General features: G+C 41.2%; 1 protein-coding gene across 3 annotated transcripts in view; it reads left to right on the top strand.

Annotated features, from left to right (window-relative positions):
• C8H1orf21 (chromosome 8 C1orf21 homolog) overlaps positions 1 to 13759 on the top strand; it is a 194406-nt gene that overhangs the window by 59516 nt on the left and 121131 nt on the right. For 2 of the 3 annotated variants that reach the window (XM_077825120.1, XM_077825122.1), the window contains exon 2: positions 11439 to 11643. In XM_077825120.1, coding sequence (XP_077681246.1) covers positions 11550 to 11643 — 94 coding nt within the window. In that variant the 5' untranslated portion in view covers positions 11439 to 11549. Of the gene's footprint in view, positions 1 to 8068; positions 8214 to 11438; positions 11644 to 13759 lie in introns of all 3 variants that reach the window. The other variant, XM_077825121.1, reaches the window with a different exon arrangement.

Below are 13759 nucleotides of genomic sequence, written 5' to 3' on the forward strand. Positions count from 1 at the left end.
GAAAAGAGGGTGACCAACTGCATTTCAAGGAAATAAAAAAAACTGTATGGGGGGCAAAATACAGTATAACGATTATTTAAAAAGAACAGACCCCGGTGTCACCGTGTAAAATTGTACCACGTGTATTGGTATATATGGTGCTTTGCATGATTACTGATGAAATGTGTGGAAAAGTGTGCCCTGTTTTGATTTGACAGGGACATGTGATGGTTGGTTTGTCACCCTAATGAAGAGAGAAACAATCCCTCAAGAAATTAGGTCCAAGGCAAAGCAGGGCTTCAGAGGTTAGAACCAACACCTTGAATTGAGTCTGGAAGCAGATGAAAATCTAGCATGCAGTTTGTAGAGCACAGTTATAATGGAGCCAGATGAGAGAGAAGAGTTGTTCTGTCGCAACCTTGATGTTAATCTTCCCCCCAAATTTGTTTCTATAGTTAATGGACTACTCTTGGTGACGCTGTTGAGGTTACCGCACAGTTCAGTCTTGTTTTAGGGTTAAGCCAACTGAATGACAGACAATGTGATTGGGCATAACACTATTTCTTTTCCTGAATACGCTAATCATTTAGTGTCAAAATAATAATCCACATTATGACTTCACTAAAAAAATCTGAAAGGCTCTGTTTAAGCATTGAGCTGAATTTACACCTTTTTTCCCCTGCTATAGGGTGGAAAGGTTTCTTGTAACTTTGAAATAATGTGAGGAGACACTCTTAATGTTTACACAGATAAGCTAAGTACCAGGTAGCAGAGCGATAGCTTAGGAAAATAAGTTCCTCTGAAATGTTGATTTGCATAAAGATGAGTGACCTTCAGAAACATGCCTTAGAAAAAAGTTATCAGCTATAAATGGCTCACGCCCCCTATCTGCTATTAGTATTAGCAAGAGCTTTTTGTGTAACATAATATGTGTGTGTTTTGCTTTATCTTGCTGGCCTAAGCAGGTTACACAAGCTAGTAGCTACTGTAGATACTGCGTGCTTCCAAAAATTCTTTGGAGTCAAGTAACAAAACAAGAATCTTTCTTTCATGAAACTGTTCTGTGGTGGGGTAGAAGGTGTCTTGGTGTAACCTACTACCTCTGACACAGAAGTTCTCAAATGTTTTTTCATAGCAGGTGGAGATGTCCCCAAGAGTTTCATGATTCCATAACATCCTGTGATAGCTACAGCAATTGCTTATGTGGACAAGAACTGATAGGAAAGTATTTAATGTACTTTAGCTTCTTTTCAGGCAATTTAGATTGACAAAGGTGCCAAATACCCTGATTGAAAGAGAAAGAAAGATAGGATAAATGTCCAATCCTTTTGAAAGTCTGGAAGTATAAACACCTCTTACATGATACAGATATACCATACCAAATGCAATAATTGTAAGGAGGAATGGGAAGTATGGATGAAATATACGGTTGTCATATTCTGGTTTCTCTCTGGGTACTGCCAAAGCATCATATTTCCAGTTTGCATAGACCAAACTAAATTTACTGTGTTATCACCAATTCATCATCCTGTAAGATCTTCACCACCTTCCAATTCTTTGATGTATTAATTTTCTGGGAATTAAAAAAAAAAAAAAAAAAAAAAAAAAAAAAGAAACTTTCAAGAGAGAATGTGTTGTAAAAGCCATGTCACTTTAAAAAAAAATCTGCTCTGACTTTAGGTAAGCGATTGACTGACTTTCTTGTTGATGATGATCAATTATTTTGTAACATCTCAACACCACCCAGCACTTGGGATATTGTATAAATAGATAAAATAAAACAATAGTAGCTTTTTTTATTCAGTGGTTTTTTTGCAAACTGCCACAGTCATTGGTTTTATAATCTATTTTTCGTGCTCATGAATTTTGAGTTTTTTTGCTTGTGAGTTTTCATTTTCAAATAGTGGGATTATCGTGACATAGGTAGAGGAAGATACTCCTTTCAGTCATATCTCATCATGGACATAATGAAATCTTTATGGAGGGACTCATTAGTACATATGGCATTTAGTGGACTAAATAAGGAAAAAATGTTCCCTTGACATAACATCATAGTTGCAGCCAACATACTTTATATTCAGAAATGATTATTTGCAGCTTAATGGATCGAAAATATGTACTGAGGAAATGTTTATTGTGAAACAAGGATATGAGACGAAACAATGGGACAAATCATTTTGCTCATAAAGACAGTATGATGGGCCTCCATGGCGCAATGGTACCAACTGCATCAAGTAATATAACAAACAACACAGAGGTACTAATTAGAGGCACTAAATCAAGCCAGTTCACTCCCAGCTAGCAAAATCTAGCCAGCCTGCTTGTGTATTTTGTTTCTTTTTTCTCCTTAACTTTAAGATCACAATGTTCTTGAGATGTGTTTTGCACTGAGCATAGTTTCGCTGATGGGGTAAATGCAAAGTGTCTTTCCAACAATCTCCCACCATACTGGGGATGATTTTTAATACAATTCTAGCAAAATCCTATTAAACTGTGCTGTACCTCTCCCTGTATTTTCCTTTCACATTATTGCTGATAGTATTTGTATAGTAAAGTTTTCTCCTTGTATAATTGGCTAGATCATCCTTCAGGATTCATCTAGCAGGGCTACAATATGGTGTTTGCAATAGGGTAGTGAAATGTGGCAATAAACATGGGAACATAGCATCATGGAAGCAACCAGATTTCATAGAGGAAGAAGATGCTGCATTTCGTGGCTATTAACATAAACAAGTGAAGGCGAGCGTATCATGATTCTGCATTCAAAGGAAAGGAACACCATTATTCACTTTGACTTGTCTTTGTCCCCTTGTGTTGCTGCTTATGTCATAGAATGGATTTTCTTTAAATATATTGCACAGAATACTTGTTTAATGGTTTATTTTAAGAGACTAATTTAAATGCACAGCAGATCATAGTGTGTTTTTAAGACACGATGTAGGAAATGGAATAAAGGCCTGCCATCTACGTGATTACATTGTAACATTTTTTCCTGCTTATTTATGTTGCCTGCTAACAGTGTGAGTTTGAACTGTTTGCAAAGGGAAGCAGGGAATAAAGTTCAGGTGTTACCCGCCCACCCTAGGGACACCCATCTGTACCCAGCTCCTAGCGCTCAAGGCATAACCCAATTAATTTAGGCACTCTTACCCCATTCCTAGGGCTCAGGGCATAACCTCACACTTTAGGGCACCCACCTTTACCCTGTTCCTCAGGCTCAAGGCATAACCCTGTGAATTTAGGCACCCGCCCTTACCCTTTTGTGAGCTTAAGGCGTAACCTTACACTCTTTGGGTTTGCAGGGTCTTTTACCAGTGAAAGAGCTTTACACAATAATATTCTTAACATCTATTTATTAACAATCACCAAAATAGAATTGACATGCTAAGCATACAATGCTCCCCACTCTCAATAAGGCAGACAAACTTTTCCCTGCTGGCTAGTCAGGATCAGGTCATCCAGAGGCTCCAACTTCTGCACCATAACCAATCATTTTACTAAAGTATCCCAGCCAATGGGAGCTGTGAAGCCAGCGCTCTGGGTACGCCTCCACCTAGCAGCTGAGCGAGGGGGATGTTGCTGCTTCCAGGGAGCCCCCAGGTAAGCGCGACCCAGAGCCTGCCTCACCCCATCCCATGCCCCAGCCCCTGCCTCCTCCCACACCCAAACTCTGCTGCAGGGGGGCACAGTGGTCCAAGACTGTGACAAACTCACAGCCTTATTGATAAGTGATTCCTTGCCAGACAGAATGCAATCAAAGAAAGTTTTCTTTAAACATCTGAAGATCTGTTTCTTTATCTGGTGGCAGCGGGTACTATTAGCACAGGATCGCCTTCTTAACAAACTGATATTACATTGTTTTAATGTCATTTAGATGGAGAGTGAGGACGTGACTTTCTGTTTCTTGGCTCATGGCTGTTACTCTCCTAATATGGCTGCAGAAAAAGGCCTCAGACTTTACACAGGTTTTTTTTTAAAGGCAACATAGGCCATTTGGTGCATTCCAAAGACAAAAATTATGGTTGTCTGCCTCCGACAGAACTTTTAGTCAATTAAAAAAATCTTTCCTGGCACAGACAATCTAGGGCAATTTAGGAAGGGGGATAGACTTTGATCAAGGATAGGAAAATGGGGCAGATCCCTCATTGTGACTCCCAAGGTCCTTCCTTCATTCAGTGCAAACACAGATATATGTGTTGCTTTATAGTTCTAAAAATATTTTCTTCAAAATTAAAATCAAACTGGTCTGTGTATTTCAGTGAACAAATCTAATTAACAGCAGTAAGTAAAATGCTTGGGTTTTTCACTGGCGGAACTGTTACAAGAAGCTAATGTGGTCTCTCGTTTTTAAACTTGTTTTTTTCTCCTTGTAAACTTGTTCAGCACTTACTGCTATGTGATCTCTAAAGTGTTGTGAAATTATCACCTGGTTTCCTGAGTGGTCAATATGGGAGGAAACTTAGTGTGTTTGCAACCCCCATAAAATGTAGATCTGTCTATCTCAGTGCAGTAAACAAAGACTAAAACAAATACAGAAGAACTTGCAAATTCTTCTGTTAAGCATTTTCTATTCAGCTTTAGAGTTGCTCCATGAGACCCTAACCCTTATCTAAGTTATGGGAAACAAGATATACCTTGCAAAGTTTTCAACTTTTGGTACAGAATTATGGGAATCTAGTTTACTTGTGGGACTCACCATGGTATTTAAAAAAACTACTCTGCAAGAGAATTCATTGAGGTAGGATAGTGCCTTTCGCTCCCATGCTGCCCCTAGTGTTTGCTCAGAAGCTCCAGCAGGAAAAGCAGAATGAAACTGATGATCATGTCAGTTTCATTCTGCTCCTTCCAGCATCTCTGGGATTAGTTGAGTGCTATCCTAGGTACTGGTATTAGGAAGAGTCAAATAAATGGAGAGGGAAGGAGAAGAGAGACCGACAAAAGAAGGGGAGGAAAGTAGCAGAGACTAAATATGTTCTAAAATATGTACCACTGTAAAAGCTTTGTTTTTCGGCATGTTGGGGACATGGGGTGGGGGGCGGGAATTCCGGTTAACTAAGTTATATTTACCAATGGAATACCAATTTTCAAAGAATTAGAATACAATAAAATGAATAAAGGATAAAATAGCATACAGGTACTCACAAATCCAGTAGCAGTACTGCACTGCAGAGTGGTTGGTTTCTTGAAGCACTTAGGTATATACAGGTGAAGTTTTTTATACAGTAGGTTATCTTATGACACTACATATCACTATGGACAGTGCCCGGCATACACCTAGATCACTAAAAATACACTTAACACTAAAACTACACTGAACATAATTTAATATTTTTTTGATTCAGAAGGTACTTCAGGATCTTGCAGTGTCTCAGGGTCATCCTTATCAACATCAATTATTGTAGATGTAGAAGGTGTAGGAGATTGGGCTGAATCTGTAATGACCCTATGACTCATCCTAGAAGCTGCTTTTTTGAATAAATCCCTGAGATTAGCTTGCTTACTTGTCTTCTGCCTCTTTTGCATAAAAGTAGAGCACAGATTGTGCAATTGCATAACCTCCTGGGCAGTATACGAGTCCCGGTGACTAGATTGAAGATTTGTATTGGGAGATATCAGAAATGTCAGTTAATAGAGCTTTCCAGTTGATAAAGTGCCAGATGATACAGCTTTTACTTTATTTCACTCCTTCCCTTTCCTGGGCCACCAGGAACTTGGAGTCTATGGTGATAAGCACTATAGAGAAACCAAAGAAAGATCACTAGAAAAGTCATTTAAGAACATTGTGAAAACAGTCTATCCTCCCCTCCCCACCCCTACCCCCGCCCCCCGGGAGGGAAGGAATGCCTTGCATTGCTCATCAATGATTCCCTTTGACCAACTGAAGGAGCAGCATTGTGGGCTACAAAGAGAAGTTTGTCCAGCCTTCCTTGACCAGAGGGAAGATCATTTTTATATGCAGGGCTTTTGAGAGGTACTAAAAGAGGAAATCAATTAGAGGAATCCCAGGACACAGACAGAAAAAGACTGAGAAGAAAGATTGCGTTGGGGGGCGAGAAAAGAGAGAAACGCAGGGCCATCCTTAGGCATATGCAGCTGCGTATGGCACCACATAATTTGGGGCACGAAATTTCATGGTGCCCTAAGTAGCCGCATGCTGCATATGCGGCACTGGCTCCAGCCCCCCCGCTCGGCCCCTGCCCCCATTCCACCCCTTCCCTCAAGTGATGCGGCCTGTGGGATTACCGGGGGTACTGGAGCGGGCAGAAGGGTTCGGGCCCGCCCCTGCACTCACCAGCAGCGGCGGCGGCTGGAAGCAGAGTGACCTGGCCCCAGCCAGCTCCGTTCCGCCCCGCCAGCTCCTAGCTGCGTTGCTCCGCTTCCTGCTGCTGCCGCTGGTGAGTGCGGGGGTGGGCCTGACCCCTTCCTCCAAGCCCCCTCCCCCAAGCAACGGGGCTGGGAGCTGGGGGAGCAGAGCGGGCTGGGGCTGGGTCACTTTGCTTCCCGCTGTCACCAGTGATAATGGAGGCAGTATCAAGAAAGCTTAATCATTGCAAGGTGTCATGTATCATGGATTATGTATGTTCTGCAAAATTAATGCTTGGAACAATGCTTGCTATCCTTGTGTTTTCCATACTGCCTCAGTGTCATAGTAGGTATCTGTTTCTCTGAGCCCTTTTACCACTTTGTAATCATGTTAACAGTCCAAGGTTACTAAAGATTTAGGAAATATTCAGTCCTAATAGCAAACTTTTCTTAGGGTACTTATTTATTAACTCACTTTATTGCTTACCAGAGCAGATGGACAGGCAGACCAATGATCATCTATTTGTATTTTTATTTATAGGTACCATTACATTTATTGTCCTTTCCTCTAATCTTAAAAAAAAAAATGCCGTGTTCTAGTTACTCTGTTTAACTATTGTGTGCTTTGGTTCACAGCCCTTCTCGTTGTTAAGGTTGGTGTATGCTACCTGAGTGTAAAAAGAATAAAACTCTGTTGTGGTTCTCTTCTCCCACGGAAACACTGTGGATATTTCCCGAGATTCTGGGGTTTTCATTGTTTCATCCTAGTCACCCTTGAGGGTTACGTTCACCAACATTCTGGTCATGGATGATAAGACCATTTTCCAGAACTCATGGGAGCTGGCCCTGGACCAGCCAGAGCTATTGTTGCTGATTGACACAGGATATTTTCGGGTGAAGAGCTTTGCCATTTTTCTTATTCCCATAATGTACCAATGCCCAGGGTTGTCAAAAATATTTCCCTGCCTGTGTGTGGGTCACCCCAACCCTGACTTTCATCAACAGTTCATCTAACTCAGACCCTTTAGGGAGTCCATCAGCCCTACTACTGGATCATTACTATTGCCAATTACACCAACCACCTACCTTCATGATTCCTTGATACAGGTCGTGCCAGGAAGAAATAGTCAGAGGAAACATCAGTCGGTGCCTATAAAGATGAACCCTTGGTAGCTGCCACATGTCCTCTGCAGTCAGCCACATGGGCCCACGAGAAGCGCCACGACCGTAGCTTCCTACTGATAACGTATTATTTGTAGTCAATGAGCCCTTCACTATCCATGATCTTATTGCTGACAAGGCACTTCACCTGATCCGCCTTGCAGCAACTTGGCTGACTAACATCACAGGCCTGGTTCTCCACTTCTCTTTCCCCCCAGGATACTCTAGTAACCACAGGTCCAGAACTAGGGAATCCAGATTTGGAGGCAGGATAGCCATTCTATTCTCTTACAGGGTCAACTATTGGAAATTCTCACCCTTTGACTCCGTCATAAGAGGGGGGAAAAGGACGTATCCTTCGAGTATGTATCAGTGTGGATCCCACTGTAGATGCATGAGCACTCGTGCGTGAGATTAGTCTTTTGAATAGCTGCGTCCCTTGAGGATGCACATGTGCCCTGTACTGCCTCATGCTTCTGTATGAGGGCATAAAGGATGGGATGGCTACAACTCTCCCTCAATTCCCTCTTATTGCCCATGGCAGTGAGATGGGACCCAGTGAGTATCCACCCCTCTAGCCTTTAGCTCTTGCTAAACTCTTCAGCACTCTTTCTGTTTTCCATAGGAAAATACAACTAACTCAACCCATCTGGACTGATTTCTGACCGTCAGAATGCCTGTACAGGGCAGCTCAACTATTCCTGCCTCATGACAGACTCTAAGACCAAGCCGTTAAAAGTCCTGTCAGCGGTGCTGCCCGGCTATGGCAGGTTAGTTCTATCTGTTCTGACACCGCGCTGCATCCCGGAAGCAGCCAGCAGCAGGTCTGGTTCCTAGGCGGGGAGCCCATGGGGCTCCACGCGCTGCCCCCGCCCCGAGCACCGGCTCCGCACTCCCATTGGCCGGGAACCACACAGAGAGCTTGCTCTGCCGAGGCGCAGCACGGTCCACGTTGCCAGGACAGACAGTAAACCTGCCTTAGCACCCGTGCTGCGCCACTGACCTGGAGCCACCTGAGGTAACCCTGCGCCCCAATCCCCTGCTCCAGCCCTGAGTGCCCCCCAAACCCAGAGCCCCTTCCTGCACCCCAAACCCATCATTCCCAGCCCCAACCCAGAGCCTGCACCCCCAGCCCAACCCCATGTCACACCCCAACCCCTTACCCCAGCCCTGAGTCACCCCAAACCTGGAGCCCCTTCCGTCCCCCCCCCCCCAACTCCTCATCCCCAGTTTCGTTGGGTGGTGGGCATCAACAATTTTCTTTAACTGCGTTGTCAGAAAAAAAGTTTGAAAACCACTGCTCTAAGTCATCAGACCTGGCAGAGGCTCTGATGCTGTAGATCCTTGACTATGTACTGTACTCGAGCATGCTGGCATGGCATTCAGCTCTCTCAAGGTCCATCTCACAAGAAGATTAGCATTTCACATTCTGGTTCATTCATGCTTGTTTGTCTCACGTCAGCCTTATGCCCTAATGGAGGGGTTTGAAGCTATTCATCTAAAATAACATTCTGACACTTAAGTTATTAGGGTACACTAATGCAGATACACATTGTTATAAGCAATGACTCTCACTCTGTTACAGGAATGTAAGATCAGTTAAGATGATTTAAATAAAATTGCTACATCTTCATTTCTGTGATTGTTCTTATTTAAATACTTACAATGTATATGAATGGAATTAACATGGTGCTTTTTTGCGTGCTTACTGGTAATATCTAAATGTTGTGAATACCAGAAAGGACTTCCACCTTAGCCTCGATGCAGTGTTTAATGAGCTGACTGATAAAATCAGGGCTTGAAAAATTGCCTCAGGCACTTGCCTGAGTAGGAAGCTTTTCCAGGCAATAGCCATCATCTATTACAAAACCTAAACTTTCTTTTAAAAATTAGTAAGTTTCCAGTCCTCATGGGGGCAAAGAATACATTTTGCATAAGGAAGGTTAACTGGGGATGTGCTGTCTTCCTTATTCCACAGACTGACAACTCCAGTGACTCTGCTGCTCAAAGCTTGCCTAGGATACTGCAGAGTGAAAACTTGAACAGTCTTGTCATTTTCACGGCCACTATTTAGCATGGGGATTGGGTTCATTTCATTCTACTGCTGCTTGGGAAAGCTATGAGCTATAGCAGACTTATTAGAGCTTTACTGGAGAGGGAACCCAAAACTGAAAGCTAGGTGATATTGTACAGTAGTGGAAATGATCTTCCTTGTAGCAACCGGAAAATGAGGGAAGGTTAGAGTTGCATTTCTTCTGAACAATTTCTGTCTCTGTCTATAGCTAGTACATTAGTTCTCTGGCTACTAAGAGTCTGGTAAAATTTCCTATCCTATGAGGGGGTGGATGGGAGTAATAGGAGAACAAATTGACTGAATAAGTTAGAAATCTCTGTGTCGTGGGGGGTATATTGGGGAGGGAGGAGAAAGAATGCAAAAAATGTATGGGGTTAGGTAGAGGATACCATGAACAGAAAGTGTGTATATGGAGGGGTGGGAAACAGACATTGTTTGGGATGGGATTTCAGTATCTATTTAGATGCTTTGCTGAATCAAGGCCCTTAGTCATTAAATTAGGAGAGAGGGTTGCCTTTGTGGGGGGTTTGATGGCAGAGCTATTTTTCCACCCTGGAAAGTAGGCTCAGTCGTTGGGCATGAAACTAATCTGTTTAGTGGAAAGAGGAGAGTTTTGAATTCAGAATCTTGGCATAGTACTTGTAGATCAGAAAAGTGTCAGTAAAAGTATCAGAGTGGTAGCCATTTTAGTCTGTATCAGCAAAAAAAAACCGAGGCGTCTCTAAGGTGCCACAAGTACTCCTTGTTTTTTTTTAGTAAAAGTATTGTGTCAGTAAATTTTTCAAGATGTGGATGAAATTATATAGTTCAGTTTTTGGTAACAAATTATGAACAGTCAAGTGTCAGAAGGAGGCTGGCCAATGCACAGTGTCTAGGTTTTGAACTGTAATGGGATTTGCAGTCTCATTTTGTATTTATATTGGCCCTATCTTTATAGATAAACTTTATCATGATGTATGTGAAATAAACAGGGCTGCAACTATTAACATAAATAGCTGAGAAATACTGGATTGAAAACATAATCCACTAAGTGACATTGAATTGTATAAATAAAATAAAATAAATGAAAATGAAATAAATGAAATAATTTTAAATGAAATAAAAGTAATTGGGATGTGTCTACACAGCAATTAAACACCCACAGCTGTCCTGAATCATGAACATCTACACCACAATTTTACATCCATGCAGCCTGAGCCCCAGTCAGCTGATACAGGCCACCCGCCAGTGTTTAATTGCTGTGTAGACATACCCAGAATGTCTGTCCCCCACATTTGGATACTCATATAGGCATTTAAGTACATATGAGCATTTCTGTGTCTGTATGCAGAGTTGTACTGGTTTAACTAAAGGTGTGATTTTTACATCAATTTAGTTAAATGAGTGCAGCTTTGTGTGTGGACACTCTTTTATATTGGTTCAAACTTTTTTTTAATTGGTTTAGTTTGAAGAGTACCCATGCAGCAGTTTGTATTGTTTTTTTAAACAGATTTAAGTTTAAATCAGTACAATTCCTGTGTGTATACAAATCCTAAACTTGGGATTTAGACATTCCCTGAACATGCTCCCTACAACTGCTGTCAACCATACAGGGACATAAGATCTTGATGGACTTTTCTTTTTGTCTGACCCAGTGTTTGACACTTGCAAGTATTAGTTCCCAAGCACTAATAAGCTTTCTGAGAAAATTAGCTTGATGGACAGATCGTGAAAAACAGCAAGAGAAGCAAATGTCTCTGATTTCTCATATGTGTTCCAGGGAAAAAAACCCTGTGTGTATATTCTTTCAGATGGTGTTTTTTCCTGCACTCCTCTCCTTGAAATACCATTGTCATATTTTCCTGATTGCCAAAAAGCGGAAACTTCTTAATGATGGCTTTCTGTCAATATGCTTAGAAATATTTTTCTTTTGTATCTGCAGGTAGAAGTGTCTTGACAACCAAGCAAGAAGTGGATTATTTTTCAAACAATGCTTAGGCATCTGTAGAGATGATTTGTGGTTCAGTCCAGCTGGAGCTGACTGAATGAAGCTATGGGCTGTGCGTCAGCCAAGCATGTTTCTACTGTTCAAAATGAAGAGGAAGCTCAGAAGGGGAAGAACTACCAGAACGGAGATGTGTTTGGCGGTGAGTGTTGTGGGATCTTATCTTGCTTACGCATCATTAATGTTTTTGAAATTCTGATTGGGAGTCTCTTCTTACGAACTAAGAATTAAAAAGAAAGTTGAAATGAATCATGACAATACTAGTGGAGTTATCACATCCAAGGGATAGTATCGGAAGAGTGTTGAAATTATGTTGTTGTTGGTATCAGATATGAAATCAGAGAGCTTATTGCAGATCTGTGGAACATTCTGCTTCCGGCGATCTGAAGTATGTACCGTCTTCAACTCCACACAGTTAAGGGCAACCATTCACTTTGAATTCCCAAATTATATATTTAATATTTCTGCTATCAGGTGCCAAATGTAAAATTTGCTTTAAAAACCCTACTATGTAAGCAAAATAAATCCCCCAATCCCCTCCATCCTGCTATATAGGAAAAAAAGGCAACCCCTAAGTCTTCTAGAGAGCAGAATATGAAAGTACTGTAAAACTAGAAGTGGGAAGTTATCAACAATATTGAAATTAACCTTCTGTGAAGATTGGGGTGGTAGAGGAAGATTTTGAACATGGCATGGTAACATGAAGCTAATCTGTTTAGTTGGAAAGAAGATTGTTTTGAAATCAGAGTTTTGCCATGGTACTTAAATGCTAAGTATGGTAATGTCAATATTGTGATTTTTTTTTCAAATTCTATTAACATATGTTTAACTATTTTTGTAAATTGATGAGGAGTAGATTATGAAATGTGTTAAGAATGATTACAGAAAAATGTACACAATGTGAGGTTTTCAGGCCTGTCCAGACATTATAAGGAAACTATTTCCTACTAACGAGGTGATCTGATATTGCTTATAAACCCCTTGGATTCAATATTCTTAAAATAGGTGCACTGCTATTTAGAATGCCAAGCTTCTCTTCTGTGGTGGTTGTTATAGCAATTATTTGTGCAGAATTAAGAATGCCATGCTGCAGCAGCAAAGCTATCACTGCTATTGAAGTAAGTAAGGAGAAGGAGCTTCACTTCAGCCTGTCTGTTAAGGGTATGTTTATTCCCAGCAGTAGACACAAAGTAAAACTACTTCAAATTATATCTGTAATCTGAATTGAGGATCTTCAAAAATTTGAACCGCAGTGATGAGGATGTTCTGTTTTTTTCTTATTCATGCTCTCCTTTACTATCTTGTAAGATGATGCCTTCGGAATTCTGATTTGAGTATTTGAATTTTTATATAATACAGACTTTATGGACTATCAGAGCAAAATTTTCTCTTTTGTTATGAAAGGAATATTAAGATAGATTTTAACTGATATTTAAGCAGTAAGACTAGTCAGACAGTGCATTTCTGGGAGATTCTTTTCATTGCATGCCTTTACTATAGAGTAACACAAGGCCAAAGACCATAATTTCAGTCACATGAGAACCTAAATTATGTTTAAAAGGTAACAGAAATTTGAGGACACAAGGGATTGTAATGGAATGTAGAATCTTGCCCCTTTATGTTGACCCTTTGCCACCCTGTGCTAGATATGAAGCGACTGAAAGTTATCACCATCAGATATTCAGGGGACTGTTTCAAATTTGTTTCCTTTTCCATCTTCTTATAAAGGGTTTCCCATACCATCCTTGTTGTCAGTCTAGGCAGGCAGTCTATGGTTTGGGGGCCCAATTCAGCAATCCATCCCTTCTCTCCAAAGCACTTCAAATACATACTTAGGTCCCACTGAATTCAGTGGCACTTAAGCATAGGCATAAATGCTTTGCTGGATTGGGGCTGGAATGCACCTAGAAACCAAGCTATCCTCTTACTTTTAGAAGTGGGCCCACCAAATTAGGTTTGAGACATTTTAAATGGCAGTATGGGGGGAGCCTTACCTTGGTGCTGTCCTTGTTGCATCTGTTCTGTGGATCAACGGAACACATTGGTCTCCAGGTCTGGGAATGTGCTGCACTTTCATGTGCAAGGTATATGAACTATGTCCTGCACAATTTTTAATATAAAAAAGAGAGGGAGAAGTTTACATCTGAGCATAGGGTTTGTACAACCTCATCAACAGCCAATCAGAATTTCCTAGATTTCTAAGTCTGTTTCATAATAGACCAAACCCCTTGTTTCACTCCTCCTTTCATGGTTTTAAA

Source organism: Eretmochelys imbricata, chromosome 8 (assembly GCF_965152235.1).
Source record: "Eretmochelys imbricata isolate rEreImb1 chromosome 8, rEreImb1.hap1, whole genome shotgun sequence".
Classification (NCBI taxonomy): Eukaryota; Metazoa; Chordata; order Testudines; family Cheloniidae; genus Eretmochelys; species Eretmochelys imbricata.